The following is a 19,543-nucleotide window of genomic DNA, read 5'->3' on the forward strand; positions in this document are numbered from 1 at the left end:
TTTTTTACGTTAGATTACTCAATATTTTTTCCATTACGACACATTTCCAAACCCTTCGGCGTTATTGTGACCGGTTTTCGGCTTTTGATGGTTCTAACCAAGTCATTTCAAAATAAGATAATGCCCAGGGGGTAAATTACATGTAAATAGAGAGATTTAATGCCAACTGCATTTGAGATCTAATTGGTTTCACCAAATTTGAGAACTAATTGATCGATCAATTGAGCCAAATCAATGGATAGCTGGTGTGCATTCTATTCATCTTATTTGTCTTTCCCCCCACTTTAGTGCGCATGCTGGTGGTTCACGTTCCTCACTCTGATCACTCTGCTGTCGGTGTTGTGGATGTACATCTGTCTGGTCACTTCAAATGACCAAGAGGATGTCAACTGGTAAACAAAAACAATCGCACAAAAAAGCCACACGAAAAAAAAAAAATCCCCCTTCCTGCTGTTTTTGGCAATATTTCTCGATTGTTCTTCTTCTTAGGAACGGCTTCATCAAACTGAAGCTCTGGGTCAACTGGTTCATGGTGGTGATCATCACCTCGGCTGTCTTAACCAGCTACTGTGTGCTACTGCTGGTGAGAATCGTTGATTCAAATGAATCGATCAAAGAATTTTAATGATCATTGATTAAAAATTTCTACACAGAAACTGTAACTGTGATTTTATTCTTTAGCTTTTTGCCTTGTTCCAAGTTGCCTTGAGAGAACCACTCAACTTGCATTGGCTGCATAAGGTAAATTGGGTCCTGATTGGTTCAGTGTTTCACCTTATGTTGTTTTTTTGTTTTTGTTTTTTTAATTAGCTATTTTGTCCTTCCAGTGCCTTCTATTCTTCGGTTTTCTTTTCATCGCTCTCGGAATCGCGGGAATATCCCTCCAGTGGAAGAGAGAATGGCCCACTGTTCTTCTCTCGCTCCAGGTAAAGGAATTCACAATGTATAAGTTGTGAATATGAATTATGTTTTGCACTGAATGTGCTTGATGTGTTTTTATGCTTTTGCAAGGCGACGGCTCCTTTCCTGCAGTTCGGTGCTGTTGGAGGTTTGGTTCTGCTCAGCCCGTTTGTCTTCGTGGGATTCCATACAGCCAAAACAAGACGTACGCTATGCTCATCATGGGATCACCAAATTGTACAATTTTTTTTACTGTATGTGGGGAAACACTTCATTAGTCAAATATTTATCCAATACCTGAAATCATAAAAGAACTTGACAAAGTGCAATTTCTGCAGTGATTGCGTGGGAATGCTGAAAGCTGAATGTTAAGATTTTGAATGCATGTGGAATGCTTATGAAGTAAATTGAGAGATAAATTATGAAATTATGACCTCCTGCTTACTGGACAATGCGCTTTACCAACTGTGCCGCCAAGCAGAGTCAGACACCTGGTAATGATGCCATATGCTATATGTATAGAAGTGAGCGTGGAAAGTGATACTTAGAAAAAGTTCAATGTCTGCCCCACTGAAAATGAATGGGAAAAAGTTGATATTAAATGTTAAATTGTGCAAATACTTTAAGTAATGTAGAATCAGAAGATATATACCCCGGGAGGCGTGAATGTTTGAAGCTAGTTGAAATTTGAACAATGTAAATTGGAAGTATTATGTGGAAGTTGTTACGCAGCAAAAAAGTATGGAGAATAAAAAAATCACAATAACATATGTGGGAATGCTTTAGCATTCCCACAATAACAACATATAAATTAGTTGAAGAGCCTCATTTAGGCAAAAGTAACGCTATGTCCCAATTTTGTGGCATCTTGGTGACTATGAACTATTTTGGATTGAGTTGATGAGCTTCGTTTAGACAAAAAGAATGCTTTACCGCCATGTTGCGTTATTTTGGTGCAAAGAATGTATGTGGAAGTGAACTGAGGACTTCATTTTGTGAAAAGTAATGTTTTACCACCATTGTTCGGCTTCATTGTGCCAAGGAACTATGTTGACGTGAGTTGTGCTGCTTCATTTAACACAAGTAATGCTTTGGCGCCATCTAGTATTACCTCAGTGCCAAGGAACGTTGAGATGCTTTATTTAGACATATATGCCTATGTGGAAGTGGGTTAATGAGCTCCATTTATTTAAAAAAAAGTTGTGCTTTGTCGCCATCTTGTGGTATGTTTGCCAAAGAACTACATAGGAGTTTAATTCAAGCAAAAGTGCGATTTTGCTGCCAGAGAACTGCTCAGTCCGTTTCCCATTTCAAAAGAAGTAACTGCTGGGGCCCATTTGGATTCTGATTTGCTAACCAGAAAAGCAGCACCTAGCGATACTTTAAAAAAAAAAATGTTTGGTGGTGTTCCATGAGATTTTTCTTATGAACAATATGTGCCTTAGGACAATAAATAAATATGGATGGCAAACACAGCTACTCTTGTACAGTATATGAACAAATGTGCAAATCTTTTTTTTTTTTTTTTTTTCTTTTGAACAGGCTCTCGCTTCCTGATGGCATCGTTGTACGCCACGGTGTCAGCAGCCGTCCTCCTGTGTCCTTTACTCATCCACTCGCCATGTCTGATGGACCACAGCGACTTGCCTCCAAAGCCAAAGCTCATCGGCCACCGAGGCGCCCCCATGGTGAGCGTGCGTCCTCGCCGTATTTGCATGATGTCATCGCGACCAAATGTGGGCATTGCGTGTTCACGTACGCCACACCTCCTCTACACATTATACGCGTTTGTTGTTGGCACACGAAGATGAGCATGCCGTATGGCGTTGTGTTACTTGGCACAACATTGTGTATGTGTGCGTGTATCTCACCATGTGTGGCGTTTGCATTCAGCTGGCCCCCGAGAACACGATTATGTCGTTCCAGAGGAGCCTCCAATGCGGCGTGACGGCTTTCGAGACAGACGTGCAGATTAGGTACTCAACAGAAAAGCATTTTTTTTTTTTTTGAGAATTTTAGTTTTAAATAGGGATGGACCAATACTGATACTGGTCCAAACGCATATAACGCAATAATACGCAATAATAATTAATAATTAATTTTAATATTATTTTCACAGCTTAAGATAAAAATATGTTAAAAATTGAAAATAATACGTTTTAATTTTAATTTTAATAATTGAAAAGATTTGAGGTAATTTTTTTTTAAATGTTGGTATTTATTAGCAAATATTTTAATCAAATAAAACAAATTTTAAATATTTAAAAAGCATCGTTAGCAAAGCGTATGTAGTAGGAATGGAAAAATGTTGAATTGTTGTGATTGTATTGTATTGAAGTTAATGTTTTATGTTATGTTTTGTTGTTTCCGTAAACCGCTTTGTGACAGCTAAGGCTGTTTGAAAGCGCTATATAAATAAATATTGACTTGACTTGACTTGACTTTGTATCGGTTACTACTCAAGAGTTGAGTACTACTCATAAAAAAAAGTGGTATCAAATATCTGTAGGTTTAAATATTATTTAAGAAATATTTCAAATACTTTAAACATTTCTGTTTTTTAAATAATTTATAATAATTTAACACTTGTATGTTATAGTTTTAATAAATGTATTAATATATAAATTTGGTAGTTTATTTAGTTAATTTTAAAAGAAATACAAAGTCATATTGTATTGTAGTAAATGTAAAATGTTTTGTATTATTTTATTGAAAATTTTATTCCCAAATATATTTTTAAAAAATTAAGTATTTAACTTTTTAATTTTATTTGACTTTACTTCTAATCAAGCACACACAAAATACTGCTGATATTTTGATCGTAACTGAACAAATGTCTGACTAGCAAAGTAAAAATTTCATTGCTCAGTTCTACCATTTTGCTTTGAGTGTGCACATGACAAATATACATCTTGAACAAATCTTAAGCCGATTCACACAAAATTCAAGATTCTGCTTTTTTCCCCCTCCCTAATTCTGTTTGTAAATTAGTAAGGACAGAATTCCATTCTTAATGCACGATCACGACTCGGGCTTCTTAAGGAGAACGACCGACGTCGAAGAGAAGTTTCCCAACCAAGATTTCAACGCGAGCACCGAGCTGACTTGGAAGGACTTGCAACGTCTCAACGCAGGTGAATGGTTCTTACAGGTGAGCGCTCAACGCGTACATAGTGACGAACAGTTGGATTATATGTAAATAAAGGAGTTTAGGTGGGGAAAAAAACAAAAATGTTGACAACCACCACTGATGACCTGCACATGTTTGCGTTGATGATAATTTGCGTTGAATGTTTTCCAGATGGATCCTTTCCGCTCATTGTCCCAGCTGTCTGCGGAGGATAAAGAAGAGGCCCGGAATCAGAGCGTCGCGTCTTTACTGCAGCTCCTGCGCCTCGCCAAGAGCCACAACGTCTCGGTCATATTCGACTTGTACAGTCCCGACCAGGAGAACGACACGGTGGATGTGGTCAGGACCATCCTGATGTCTGACGTGGACCCAAGCCTGGTAGGCATCAAACTCATTTTGCCCACACACTTGCAATCCTACTCCAAGTCAAGTTATCCAGCAATATAATATAAAGCAACAACACACAAATATATTGAGTGTTTTGCCATCATACCATGTCATTACTGGTGCTAGGTTTTTAAGCAATTGTTTTTATGTCTTCTTACAATACAGTACACAGGAAAGTTGAAGTTTAATTTGCACATATTCGTTGCAGTACCACATTGTGCCACAACTTGTCAGGCAGTATTGAGCTCTGCTGGAAAAGCTGCTACATAAATAACAGCATGAAGAAGAGGCACATTTGTGTTAGCTTTAAGCTAGTAGTAGCTAGTAGACATGAGATGTTTTTGTGGTTTCATTAATAAAAATAAAAATAATAATAATAAAACAAAATACATCAGATGTTAGGTATATGGCTTGGTTGAACGTTTTGTTAAGATATAAAATGTCCAATTTGCTTTTGTTTTGTCATTTCTCAGCTAATTTCTGTTAGCACATTGAAGCATTTTGAATTGGGTGTTAGCACAAAACTAGCAGTCTTTAATTCGATGAAATCATGCGGTTTGTTTGCGTACACTACAAATATGCGTTTTAATAAATGTATGGCAGTTTTAATCAACTGAAATGTGTTTAATGCTTGTATATGTGTTTAGAACTAATAGAGTATTAAAATGTTTTATATTATTTCTCTTTTGTGTATTCTCACACATCGCAGGTGAGTCTGGAAAACAATCACCACCATAAATGCGGGCAGTGATAATTTCATTGCCGAAAATTTTTCGTCATAACTTTCGTCACAAATTTTTTTTTCCCAGATGAAAATTAAACGAAAACTAAAATAGAAGCCACGTCAGTGTTCTGTTTAGCTTTAAAAGCAAACTGATTACCTGCAGACTTTATAAAGCAAAAGCATTTTCTCCAAGCCTTTGGACAGTATGCAGACTAACGTTATCGAGCCGTTGATTATCTACTTTGTTTGTCCAGGTCCTTTGGCTTCCTGCTGGAGAACGCGACTATGTGAAAGGAGCCGCCCCGGGCTTCATCCACGTCTACAACAACAAACACGACATGTTTCAAGATGGAGGCAACCACCTCAATCTGCAGTACAACACGTTGAATGCAGCACAAATCAGGTAACGATGGTGACTGGAGATCTTCACCAAACACTTCCACACAAAAATATTGGAGCAGTGAGGCCTAGTCCTTGAGGGTGTGTTTTGTTGTTGTTGTTGTTGTTGTTTTTTTGTTTTTTTTTACTGTAGCGTGAATCCCTATTTATTATGGAGACATATTCCAGCCCTGACCATATAGGTAAAATATAATATTGGGAGACCAAATTAAAAAATTTGTTTATAGTTTCACACCTTTCCCACATGCTTAAAAATGTATGAAAGCACAAGTTCTCTCTCTTTACCTGGCAAAAAGTGAGAAACTCATATAATTGAGGAAGTGAAAAGAAGACTTTTGCTTGCACAATTGTCCAAATAAGGTCTATTTATCTGTCATGTGAAACAGAGAAGAATTAAAGAATTAAACATTGTACATTTAAACACAGTGGGATAATTCACTAAGAATGCGCTGCATCCGGTAATAGTGCGAAATATTGCACCATAACTGCACCTGCAGTCTGCGCCGAGTTACCCACCTCTTCACGAAGGATATTACGCTAATCATATACCGGCACAAACACGCCCACAAAACTGACAGCTTGGAGCAAATTTGAACCTGATTTACCACACATGGCAATGGATTTGTGCCAAGAACATTGTAGTATAGTCACAGTTGTGAGAAAGATGACATTATCAGAAAGCCAGGTTGGACCGAGAGTAAGCGTTTAGAGTGCCATTAAGCTGCACAGAGCAGAGAGGAGACAACGATGTCATTTATTCATAAAGTACAAATTATTGGTGCGATCGTTTTTTTTAAATATATTTTCAGAGGTTGGCATGGCCGTACAGTATGCATCTGGCACATAAAAATGATCGTAAAATGCCTCCCCACCATTGCCAATCAGCCCGGGTTACGTTATGTGTCCTAAACTAACATAGAAAATCTCTCTCTCTCTCTCTCTCTCTCTCTCTCTCTCTCTCTCTCTCTCTCTCTCTCTCTCTCTCTCTCTCTCTCTCTCTCTCTCTCTCTCTCTCTCTCTCTCTCTCCCTCCCTCCCTCTCCCTCCCTCCCACTGTGATCAGCCAGAGAGGGTTGTGCATGTTGTACCACAAATAGCATGCACTGCTGTCATGATCCCGGGATCGAGGTTGTGGCAGGTTTAGACATGCTTTCCATAAACGTTATTTGCGCACGCAAACTCCGTGTGGCTATTTGCGCTGGAGTTAGTGAATTAGATGGGTCTCATTTGTATTGGGGTGGGCATATTTTGCGTCAAATGTATGCAAATTACCTAATATACATACGCGCAAAAAACACCGGCTCACCGTGGCGCAATCTGGTTGTTAGCGCACTTAGTGACGGATTTCTCCATCTGCGCGTGTTTAGTGAATTAGGCGCTCCCAGATTGCTCAATTTTTACCAGTTAGCGCTGTGCAAAGGCGACATAAACCTTTAGTGAATATGCCCCAAAATGTTAAACCAAAATTATTTCATGTCTTACAACAAGTTAGCTAGCGTAATGCTAACATATCATGTAAAACACCATTGACAGGCAGGCTAACAGAAATGAGCATAGATTCTGTAGTACCAAAAGTGACCTGTGAGAGTCAGCGTAGTGCCAAAAGCATCCAGAATGCCTAGAAATACAAAGAAGAAAAAGTAGTCATAATGGCTAAAATTGTTTACTTTTTTTTTTCAATGTTTATTTATCCTTGAATTTGAATGAACTTTTGCATTTCTTCCAGGTTGATATATATATATATATATATATATAATGGAGGGCGGCACGGTGCGCAAGTGGTTAGCATGTCCGCCTCCCAGTTCGAGTCCAGGCTCCGGCCATTCCTGTTCTCCCCGTGCCCGCGTGGGTCTTCTCCGGGTACTCCGGTCTCCTCGCACATTCCAAAGACATGCATGGCAGGTTAATTGGGCGCTCCGAATTGTCCCTAGGTGTGCTTGTGTGCGTGGATGGTTGTTCGTCTCTCGGTGCCCTGCGATTGGCTGGCGACCAGTTCAGGGTGTCCCCTGCCTACTGCCCATTGCCAGCGTAGATAGGCGCCAGCACCCCCCGCGACACTTGTGAGGAATAAGCGGTCAAGAAAATGGATGGATGGATGGATGTAATGGAGGTGCATGTTTATGCTAGAGCAGTGGTGTCCAAGTTCGGTCCTCGAGAACCCCTATCCATGTTTCTTTCCACTAACACACCTGATTCATGATCAGGATCGTTATCAGGCTTCTGCATAATTTGCTGATGAGCTGATCATTAGATTCAGCTGCGCTGAAAGAGAGAGACATGAAAAACAGGCTGGGCAGGGGCTCTCGAGGACCGGACTTGGGCACCACTGTGCTAGAGCATACCCAGCTTCTCATCTGCAGTGAATGGGTGAAAAAAAACATATGGTCGTAATTACAAAAACGGCCAGCAGGTGGCAGCAGAGTATAAGAGCTCAACCAGGGCCATTTCCTGACAATTCTTAGCAGATTTGTGAATAATGATGAAACTTATTCTAATGTTGAAAAACGGAAACAGATAGAAAGATACTTTTTTTCCTGATGAAAGAATAAATTATAATCTTTTTTTTTGGTAGGTTCCATGTTTTTATAGGAATAGAACACAATATTCTGTGGGCCTTGCAAAATCAATCCAAATCCAGTAAAACAACCGGGAGCGAAGGAAGTTGCATCAGTGAAAATTTCTGGGAGTGAATGAGTTAATTTGTTTTCTTTCTGCGCTGTCAATTTGTACTAATATCCCGTTTTTGTGTTTTTCGCCAGGGATCTTGTGAGTCGAAACGTGTCGGTGAACACGTGGGTGGTGAACGAGTCGTGGCTCTTCTCGCTGCTGTGGTGTGCGGGGGTCAGCTCGGTCACCACCAACGCCTGCCACCTGCTCAGGGACGTGCGGCGACCCGACTGGATCATGGTGCGAGGACTCGCGGACCCTTTCGCTCACTCCTCCGGTCGCTGTCTCGCTTGCAAGCTCTCGCAACCTGCTGACGACGAGCTTGCAAGCGAGAGAGCGAGACCGGAGGAGTCACAGAGAGGCACGTTGCGTGACGTTTATCCTAATTTGTGCATTTCAGCCCCATCGGACGTACACAATCGTGTGGGTTGCAGTGGATGTCCTTTCGGTTGTGTTGATCATTGGCGTGTACTTTGTCCAGCAGTAAGACCATAAATGCAGTGATATTAATATATGTTATTTTAAGTTGATGCTATATGATTCTGTTGTCATCTCTCTCTTGCAGGAAAAGTCATTGTTGCCAAAGAGAAGGTGAAGTTTTTGCAGGCATGTTTCTTTGAAAAAATAACCAAAGGAATTATTTTTATCATTATGAAATGATTCAAATATGAGAAAAATGCAAATAAAAGAAAAACAATATAATTTTCTTGAATAAGAAAACAAGTTGTGAAAATTTTTTAAATATTTCTTTATCAGTTTGTCTTCCATAAAATATGAAAAATAAAAATAGAAATTACAGGAACATATAGGAATTATGGGAAAATAATATAACAAATAACACACATATTTATTAAATAATAATTACTAAATATTGATAATGATAAAAATTTTGTATTTTTTCTAATTAGCAAAAATATACAGTACATGTAAATTAAGGAAATAAGGAATAAGAACACTATTTATTTAATAATAAAATAATTAAAAAAATACTTGACACAACAGCGTAGTAGAATATTGCCATTATACTAGTAATATTGTTTTATTATTTCATATTATCATTATGAAATTATGATTGAAATATGAGAAAAATGCCAAATAAAAAAATAATGTTCTTGAATAAGTTCTAAAGAAAACAAGTTAAATATTTCTTTATCAGCTTGTATTCCATAAAATATGAAAAATAAAAACAGAAATGACAGGAATCTTGGAATTCTGGGCAAATAATATAACAAATAGCACAAATAATTATGTCCGCAGTACTGTTGTAGATTCTTTAAATATCAAAATAATTAATTTATTAATATTGAGAATATGAATTTTGTATTTTTTTGAATTAGCAAAAATGTACATTTAAATTAAGGAAATAAGAACAAAATATTCATTTAATTTAACATAATTATTTAAAAATAATAGCGTAGTAGAATGTTGCAATCATACTATCAATATTGTTTTATTTTTACATGGAACATTTTTTATGTTTTGTATTTTACTAAATATTGGAGATGTAAACAAATGACCATTATATCAATATGAATAATTTGTTAATATTGATGATGATATGAATTTTGTATTTTTTTTCTAATTAGCAAAAATATATACATGTAAATTAAGGAAATAAGGAATAAGAACAAAAATTTAATTAATAATAACATAATTTTAAAAAATACTTTAGCGTAGTAGAATATTGCATAATATCAATATTGATTTATTTCTATATGGAACGTTTTTATGTTTTGTATTTTACAAAATATTGGAGGTGTAAGCAAATGAGCATTTATCTGGCTTACATTGAATGAAAGCTGCTTGATCCAAAAGCAACATAACACTGATGTATGTTTTTTTTTTTTTTTCCTGTTTTTTGTTCCAGTGTCAAAGAAGGAACGTGAGAACTTGCTGGCCTGGAATGAGAAGGAACTGTCGTTCTTACCAGCCATGTAGCCGTGTTGCGACAACTGCTACTCCGATACTGCTGCTCCTCGTTCTGTACTGCATCGGAGGCCCGTTGGTGAAATGATGAAGGGAAGCGCAGATGTTGTCGTCAATCCAGATGCTTCATCACAGGCCACAGTGTCGTCATCATCTGCAGATTCTGCAGTTGTATTTGCTCTCAACCTTGGAAACGACGTTATGGATGCACAGCCACCAGCAGATGGCACTGATGGCCATTTTAGATTCGAGATCAGCAAAATTTATTCAATTGCTGATCACAGAAGAACAAAAAAAAGGGCAGAATCAAACTTGTTTTTTTTTTTCTTTGGTGAAAGGAGAGAGTCTATTCTTTCATTTGGGTGATCCGGTGTATTTAGAATCAATGAAAACAATGTTCTGTGGGTCTAGAATGAAAAAAAAAAAAAAGTTCCAAAATGGCTGATAGTGAATTTAAGTATAAAAGTAGAAGGTGAAAAACTCCAAAAAGCAAAAGCTTCTTTTTTTCTTTTTTTCTTTTTTTTTTGGCTTTCTGTCATTGTTAGTGACTTGAGAAAAAACGATGTATTGTTTCACTTACAGTTTAATGAACAAAATAGAAATGCAGAGCATGTTTATATATTAAACAGATTTACAGATTCGTAGCATACTAAAGCTTCTTCTTTTTTCTCTCTTGACCTGAATGTAAACTTCCGAGCGGCAAAATGACATGATCCATCCATAAGTCCTGTCGCTGACTGCTTTCAAACATTTGACCTGAGTCAAAATTGGCTTTCATTGTTTGCTTTGCTTTGGGCAAATTTCAAAATTGTCATTACTGCTACTGCTACTACTACTACTAATAATAATAATAATAAAAACTTTATTATTTTATGTTAAAGCTAAATGAAAATGTCAAAGAACAAAGACAATTAAAAAAATAAATAAATTTAGATTATCATGTAGACTTCATTCGTAGTGACCTTTTCAGTACATTCACAATTAACTAACTACGTTTTTATTTAAAATTATGTGCAATACATTTTAACAATATCAAGTGCGATTTTTATTTGCATGAGACTTTAAGCCCACTTGAACTGTGTACTGACTGTGTACTTATAATAAATAGCATGGCTGCTTGCTGTATTTTCAAGTTAGCACTAGAGGGAACCGGCGCACCACTAATAATTACTAGTGGCACCACCGCAAATGAAATTCACTGAAAATACAATCATAAATATTAAAATATATAGTTTTTTGTTTCCTAGTTCACATAGCGTTAGCTTTGTTTGTTTTTTTTCTTTTCTTTTTGTTTGTTTTTGCTTGCCCTCGATTGCGTCACTTGGCCAGCCAAGCTCTTTTCATTCTAGCCATGGATTGACACATGAAGTCACTCATTATTATTATTATATTGCATAATTGGTGTTCAGTTGTTTTATCACTAAACATTTCCAAATAGACAACAACAATTTGCTCATAAAATGTAACCGTTTATTTGATTAATTGATGGAATCATCAATACAATAATCTATTCTTAAAAAAAAAAAAAAAAAAAAAAAAAAAAGATCTGATAGTGACAGCCTAAACATCTCGGGTAATAAAATTGAGCCCCCTAAAGATTTGAGATCCGGCAAAGTTTGTTTTTCACTCTTCCACACATTCATAATCAAGTGAATGCTTTTATGAAAATGAGTCAGTGCAATCAAACATCTTCTTTTTTTTCATCTAGTCCTGATTGCGATGTTTACCTGAGCCCACCATAGCAGAAAGACAAATGTCAAATGGCTAATTTGTCGATGCAATTACACGACAATGTTGCTAATTTGCAATTGGCGAATCCAGCAAATAGTCTACCAAGGAGTTTGTGTGGATGGACAGCTAGGAGGTAAGATTTTTAGCAGCCCAAAACTTAAAACAAATACAACTTTAACTGATGAATAATTGTATGTTTTAAAATGTCATGAGTTATTTTTACAAAAGCTTTGGAAGTTGCTCACCAAAAAAATAGACTTAACAGTCATTTATTTATAAAAAAAGATATCACCATGTTGCAAATAATGAACAGATGAACCCAGTAAAGTACACAAATGATCATATGACTAAACATAACAGTACAAAGAAGACTAATATAATACGATAATTATTAAATGTAATTAAATGTACTTTTGACTAACATAAGTAAAAGCCCTCACCAAAGGTTGTACCAAAAAAAAAAAAAATATATATATAGTAATCAAACATTATGAGATAAAACATGTAGATTTTTTTTTAATTTGCGAAATTCAAACATTTCACAGGAAATCACACGCAGGTACAAACCACGAACGAATGAACCATGTAAATACATGAAATATAAAACAATGCAAACCATACAGTGGGCTATAGTATAATATAATCCATAATAATATTAATAAAATAAATTACAAAAAAATGCTGATATGATTCTCATCTAAACATAACTCATATACAAATTTAACAAAAGAGCGAATAATTTGGGTCAGCTATGCCATGCCATTGTCTTTCTCCATCTCGCCTCTAGAGGGCGCCAAAGTCAGCTACCAGTCCAACTCCAGCATCGAGGTGGATTGCGGCAGGGTGGGGGGAAAAAAAGCCAACATTGGACCCAAAAAAAAAAAAGGAGAAAAAAATCCAACACAACAGCGTCAGTGCTGGTGAGCAGCATGCCGTAAAAAAAAAACAGATCCTCTTTGCGGCCTGTCGACGGTGCTCCACCAGGCTGCTGCTGTTGTGCGGTGCGGTGGAAGGTGTGGACCCGTCAGGACCGAGCAGGATACAATATCCTCTTCCCACGGAGGCCCGGCATGACTAGGAGGAGGAAGAGGAGGGAGGAAGAGGAGGAGAAGAAGGAGGTGGAGGTGGAGGAGGAGGAATACTCGCGCACAACAACTCCCAGGCCGTCTCTCTGGACACAAACTTTTAGAGAAAAAGTTGTCATGAGCTCAACTCCTCTCACATGTTGCAAATGAGAGGACGTCTGCACCAGTGAGTACATTTTTTTGGGCTGGAAGAAGAAAGAGCTCTATTTTTTTCTTAAGCTAGCGACCGTTACTGACTATTTTTTCGCCTTCTAAAACGAAACGAAAAAAAAAAAAATCCCATCTTTTGACGCGTGGGGATTCATGAAGTTGGAGACGGCATGGTGCACAAATACGGTGAGTGGCGGTTGACAACTTTCATGACGTGTCATCAAGTTTTTTTTTTTGTTTTTTTTTGTGGTTGTTGGTCTTTTCGTCCAAACTGGAAATGTACAGACATGATGATGGTGCGTTCAGGTGCTTTAGTGGTGCGTTCAGGTGTGTTCCTTGCGAATACTTCAGATGGAGGATAAAGTGTCGAATATGCCGATGGCGTTCACAGCGAAGCAGATTTATACTGTTCGCTTGACATTTTTGTGGGGAGCTCTAGGCATATCTCCAAAATTTGAACTTCAAGGATGTGAAAACAAGCTTTGTCATTGGCTGAACTTTAGAAACGTTTAAAGACAGGTTGGTGGTGGTAAGTGATGGTGGTGCGTTCAGGTGTCCTCTGTGTGAATAAAGCAGCTGAAAAGGAAAAGTGTAATCTGCAGAAGTTCGCAGCCGCTGATTTCCGCCAACAGATGTCAACTGTAATGTTGAATTTTTATGTAGGCCTCCTGTATTGATTGGGTTTTATTGAACATATAAACACATCACAAGTATAAAATACAAGTTGCAGTTAATTAAAAAAGAGAAAAGGAAAATAAATCGTCAATCGTATCATAATTTACATGTTCAGGAGTAGGTGTCAGGCTATGGCAAAATCGAGGACTCAGGTGCAGAGTTAGGCCGCCAAAGTAACTTGTTTTGTTGCCGTAGACACTGAGCGAGCAGCGGGTCTCCTCAGACGCTACCAGGCCAGCTTGACCAGTCCAGACGAGCAGGCCCTCAAGACCAGCGTGGGCAAAGTGTCCGCCATCTTGGGCAGCCAACTCTTCCAAGCGCTTCTTGGTAAGGAGAGAATATATATATATATTTACACATTTAAACACATTATTGTCCTGAGAAGCCATACAAACGCTACAGCAGATTTTCCTACATTTTATTGAGCCATTGCGTTTATTTCAAATTAAAACTACTAGGCGAAGTGCAATTTCTGGAGAAATTGCACGGGAATGCTGAAAGCTGAATGCTAAGCTTTTGAATGCATGTGAAATGCTTATGAAGTAAATTGAGAGATAAATTGTGAAATTATGACCTCCTGATTACTGGACAATGCACTTTACCAACTGTCCCACCAAGCAAAAGTTCAATGTCTGTCCCATTGAAAATGAATGGGAAAAAGTTGACGTTTCTGTGGAAAGGCAGTGTTTACACACCTCCAGCCAATCGCAGAGCTGGGGGTGGCGTGTCGCAAACGGGGCCGGGCGAACGCGTCGGCTGCGTGGCGTCACTCCCGTGGCAATTTGAAAGCACGCACGGATTTTTTTTCTTCACTCACTCATTCACACACTTAAGCTTCTATGAGTGAGTGAGTGAGTGAAAAAAAAAAATCCGTGCGTGCTTTTAAATTGCCGCGGGAGTGACGTCACGCAGCCGACACGTTCGTCCGGCCCCGTTTGCGACACGCCACCCCCAGCTCTGCGATTGGCTGTCTTTCCACAGAAACCTCCCGCTGTTTACAAAACAAACACAACATGACGAAATACAGGCTTGGGGGGGGTGGGACAGGGGGTTAGGACGAAATCACCACCAAAGATTAACATAAACCCAGATGTATAGACTGAGAGAAAGTTAAAGTGTGTACATCCTGTATTTAAAAAGTGCATTTTCCTGAGTGAAACCGGCATACTGGGCCTTTAATAATAAAATATGAGTCGAACTTTTTAGTACTCGTGTTCTCACTCGCGCTGTTCTTCAAATAAGCAGTTTTTTGGCCACTCCTCGTTGAAGGGTACTGTAAAACAAAATGGTCAACTGTACATAAAGTCCACTAGCTTAATGCTAACGTATAGGTGTGTTGCAATCACGTGATTCTGGTGGCGCGCGAAATTCAACTGGGGTTCAGGAAGTAGGGAACACCCATTGAAAATGATGGAAAGCGACTATGCAAAAGAGTTGGGTGAGCCTGGACGTAACTGACAGACTTTAAAAATACCTCAATATGTCAGATATTATTCTTACACTCTGAAGAAAAGAGATTTTTCTGAACTTGTGTCGGATTTGCCTGGTGTGAAGGCAATCGACATCGTCATCGACCTCGTCCTTCAGACATCGTAATACACCGTTAGCCAAATGACGGCGTATAAAAGCCTGGAGGCTTACAACTATTTCGTGTGTGGTTGGGTCAGATCAAAAGAAGCACTAAATGACTGCCGTCTTTTTTTTGTTCGGGTGAGTAAGTCTCTTTTCAACTCAAATGTACATGACAGTACCACTGGCATCAGGCTACAAGCTAGCTGGCTTACTGTTACTTTACCTGCTATTTTCTGTGTTGCTAGGTTAACCATTCTCAGAGGTCTAACCTATGTTATGCCCTTCCTGGAAGAAGGACCTCAATTTAAGAACCACTCGTTGTGATAAGCTAACGTAGCTGGCATTGCTAAAAACAAAGACACAGCCACCTAGCATGGACACACAAGTTGTAGAACAAACTCCACATAGTATTATTACGGTTAGCTACGTTTCCGGTAATTTCACACCGGCCCGTTGAGAGTTTTATTCAGCTATATAAGTATGACTGTATCCTTATGTTTCACAAAGTGATCACTGCATATACGAGCGTTGTCCAACTTTGCTGACCCGGATTTCAGACGGAGGTTTTTAATCCAGGTCTGCCGTTTTCTTTCGGTATTTTTATTTTTTTTAATCACCTTTTTGGGTTACAACTTGCGGGCCGCGAAAGTAGCTCTCTTTTTTTTTTTTTTTTTTTTTTTTTCGATTAGACCGGTTGCTACAGCCATAAACAACAAAAAACTTTGGCATTTTCTCAGCTCTTTCCTATGGGGAAATTACTTTCTGCCCCCCATCTGAGGTTGGGCGCTTGTCATGACGTCACATGAAACCCACCTATAATGCGAAACACAATAGGAAGGTTAACGGTAATGACAGCTTGTTAGGATAATTCTAAACAAATTCTTCAAACAACGTCTACTTTAGAGCACGTGGAGCAGCAGCACATAGTAGCCGAGCATAAAGAGGCACTATCGAGTGGTTTTTCCACCCATCGCGGTTGTGTTTGGATTATATTCCCTGTGGAGTCCACCGCCGTAAAATGTAGATGTTGTTATGGGCAGTCGCAGGATGTCGACGGGGGTTACAAAAAGTGAGTCTACATGTCTCGACGGTTATGAAAGAGAGCATTCACAAGAGCACACAATGCCTGTGTGTTAAGTATATTGCCGATTAACGCAGTCTATCTATAGAATAATAAGATCAGACTTTTCATGTCATGATTTTTTTTTCTTTCTTTCCTGGACTGGGTGGTGGACAACAATCGGCCTCCTTTGTCAGAGCACACTGTTGACTCACCAACTTCTAGAGAGCAGTAGTCATCCGTTTGAATAAATGTGACAACTCCCACAATGCACATAATACGCATATGTAGACTTTCTTACAGAAGGCTTCTTCAATATCGGGGACAGGACATCCAGATTTTTTTCTTCCAAGGGCTGACATTCTTCAACTTCAATTTATTATTAATTCAATACACCAAAACCATTCCATCTGTTTTGCTAAAGATATGCTACGCTAGCTTATTTTGAAAAGGTGATAAGGTAAATAGTTGATCATCAGAATCAATACATTTCAACATTAGGAACTTAAACTGGGGACAATCGTAAACTGTTATTAAGTATTTATTTTTTTATTAAGTAGCTAATTGATTGGTTATCAGAATTTTATTCTCTCAAATATCGGCTAGATATTGTCACTAATACTAGCAGACGTATGTATATGAAATGGTCTTCTAGTTCCCTTTCAAATGAAAAGAATTAACCAGCAGCTAAGTCATCTTTCCTTAATGGCTCATTAGGGACGTAAAAATAACAATAATATCGTGATATCGCGATATTAAAACTACTACAACAATATGTCGTCTTCATATCACAATACTAAGAGCCATCTGTTAAAAAAGATGTCAGGTTGATTTGCATTTGTGCAGTTCTAACACCCTCTGGTGGCTAGGTTTTTATTATTATTATTTTTTTAAATTTTTTATAAGTGCCGTTTAATTTTCACAAGGCATGTTTTGGCCCTTTTCTATGTTTCAAATCCACGCTAATGGTCAAATGGAGGGGATATGTAATATGCTTGTGAACCAAGTAAGTAAGTGCCTCAATATTAAGTGTTATTAGGAATTATAAGTTGTTTATATGCATTGCTGTTATGTACAAAAGCATATATTTTTACAATATTGTGACCTTTTTTGTTACGCCAACCTCCCCACAATATCATGATAATGACATATTTACTCTAACGTGATTTAAAGCAATGCGTTACACGTGGTTAGGCGCGGGTGGCTTGAAACTAAGCCGCCAACTTGTTTACAAACAATCCCTTCGTTGTGCTCGGTTAATTGAATTGTATCTGTGACATTGAGTTAAAAAATTCTAATAATTAGAAATACAATGGAAAAACATTGAAAATAAACACGGCAATAAAAAGATGAGCTTGGGACCAAAGATTTTTCCACTCCAACTGGTAAATAAACCACAAACTATGACTCAAACACTTTGATATTATTTTAAACTCATGTTACATTGCTATAAATAATAAAATTGCTTACAAAGGATTTTTTTTAAAAATTGAAATTAAAAATGCAGCACAAATGCACGCAACGCTCATAACTTTTTCCACTTTTGAAAACACCATTTTTTTTTCTTAGTTTTTTTTGTAGTCTGCCATGTTTGTTTTTCGCAGCACATGCTGTTGCCACATTTGCTAAACAAAATATTGCAAATTTCCCCTCTTGATGGTGTCAAAATGGGTAGTTGGGCAAAATGCTGTTAGTGTGGTAAACAGAAACACGTGGTTTCATTTTTTTTTTTTTTTTACCATTTGAGCCATGTTTGCGTCAAAGTTCCGCTTAAATGTTGAAGTAAAGATATTACATTTATGGGTAAGAAAAAAGGGTCAACTGGGGTCCGTCAAATATATAAACTCCAAAACAACTTTTTTTATTTTATTTTTTATTTTTTGGATTGTTAATTTCTAAGCCGAATACAACAGACTGCAGTCATTGCAACGCAGCAAGGATTTTGTTTCCCATGGAGGATTCCAAACATTCTTGGCCAAGAATGTTCCATTCGAGAGCAGGTCGAGGCAGACGGATAGAAAAAAAAACAAAAAAACCTTCTTTTGGCAATCAGTGCCAATGCCAGGCCTGTTGGGGTCATCCGCTGCTTGTGTGTGAGGACCGAGCGAGCGAGCGGTGTTTTTTCTTGACGAGCGCCTTCCTTTTTTTATCGCACATGTGGTTTGCATCACGGAGTGTAAACATGACTCAGCCGTCTTGATCTTGTACTTGCCTTGACTTGCGCGGGCCCACGTGGGGCGGGGGCGGCTCTGTTTCAACTGCTTCCCGTTTGCTTGGATAGTTTTTTTTTATTTACATTTTTCTTCCAGTACAGTCTTCATACTGTATTTGTTATTCACTATTCACGCAGGGGGGGGAAATAAGCTACCACAGCTAAATAGTAATTGGTGTTATGGAAGTACTTTGAAGTGATAGAGTACAATATCAATACAGAGGTTGTGTGTCAGGGTGGAGCTAAGTTATGGAGAGTCTCTGCTGCACATGCGTAATCATATACATAATATACAATACTACAGTGGGCGAGTGGGCATGCTGGACTGAGAAAAATGTGTGTACATTTGCGTGTGCGAGCTGAAAAATTTGTGGGTATTTTTATTGTTAATTTTAATATTAAATATTATTTAATTACTATTTAATACAACTGTGTAGGTATAAAATTAAAGGGGAAATATTCAGGACTGACACAGGTTGATGCTCATTGCTCACACACTTTAATTAATATTGTATCGAACTAAGTGTTGTGTGTTCTGGGGTTGCCGTTTATGTTGAGCACTGTTATGTCGAACTGTTACTGAACACAACACAGGTCTCGGGTGAGGGAGGCGACGTGCGGTTGAGTAGCGTTTTGGTGCTTTTTCCTGCTAGCAACGAGAGCGGTTGCACTCTGTGCATTAGCGTTGGCCACTGCCAAAAAGTGGCGTGTTGATGAAAGAAATAAACGGGTGACACCGCCCAACATTTGCTGGTTGCTTTTGTACAAATGTTCTTCTCCGCTCCCCACGAGGAAAACAGAACAAATTATACAGGAATTTAAGGTCAAAACAGTATAATTACTGTATTGTATTTTAGAGGACACCGACAGAAATATTTTCAATGATTTTATTTTGAAAATCTCGGGCATGCGCCACATTAATAGCT

General features: G+C 38.1%; 2 protein-coding genes across 6 annotated transcripts in view; both read left to right on the forward strand.

The window, feature by feature from the left end:
- gdpd2 (glycerophosphodiester phosphodiesterase domain containing 2) overlaps nt 1-10,776 on the forward strand; it is a 24,559-nt gene extending 13,783 nt beyond the window's left edge. For 4 of the 5 annotated variants that reach the window (XM_077531156.1, XM_077531159.1, XM_077531154.1 and 1 more), the window contains 14 exons: nt 289-392; nt 490-583; nt 682-741; nt 828-926; nt 1,012-1,105; nt 2,443-2,588; nt 2,794-2,876; nt 3,892-4,051; nt 4,202-4,408; nt 5,396-5,544; nt 8,299-8,446; nt 8,607-8,689; nt 8,772-8,812; nt 10,074-10,776. In XM_077531156.1, coding sequence (XP_077387282.1) covers nt 289-392; nt 490-583; nt 682-741; nt 828-926; nt 1,012-1,105; nt 2,443-2,588; nt 2,794-2,876; nt 3,892-4,051; nt 4,202-4,408; nt 5,396-5,544; nt 8,299-8,446; nt 8,607-8,689; nt 8,772-8,812; nt 10,074-10,144 — 1,539 coding nt within the window. In that variant the 3' untranslated portion in view covers nt 10,145-10,776. The remainder of the gene's footprint in view (nt 1-288; nt 393-489; nt 584-681; nt 742-827; nt 927-1,011; nt 1,106-2,442; nt 2,589-2,793; nt 2,877-3,891; nt 4,052-4,201; nt 4,409-5,395; nt 5,545-8,298; nt 8,447-8,606; nt 8,690-8,771; nt 8,813-10,073) is intronic. The other variant, XM_077531158.1, reaches the window with a different exon arrangement.
- Nucleotides 10,777-12,781: 2,005 nt separating this feature from the next.
- The window catches only part of dlg3 (discs, large homolog 3 (Drosophila)), a 184,615-nt gene continuing 177,853 nt past the window's right edge, over nt 12,782-19,543 (forward strand). Inside the window, exons 1-2 of the mRNA XM_077531147.1 lie at nt 12,782-13,284; nt 13,969-14,100. Of these exons, the coding sequence (XP_077387273.1) occupies nt 13,269-13,284; nt 13,969-14,100 (148 nt within the window). The 5' untranslated portion in view covers nt 12,782-13,268. The remainder of the gene's footprint in view (nt 13,285-13,968; nt 14,101-19,543) is intronic.

Source organism: Festucalex cinctus, chromosome 9 (genome assembly GCF_051991245.1).
Source record: "Festucalex cinctus isolate MCC-2025b chromosome 9, RoL_Fcin_1.0, whole genome shotgun sequence".
Lineage (NCBI taxonomy): Eukaryota > Metazoa > Chordata > Actinopteri > Syngnathiformes > Syngnathidae > Festucalex > Festucalex cinctus.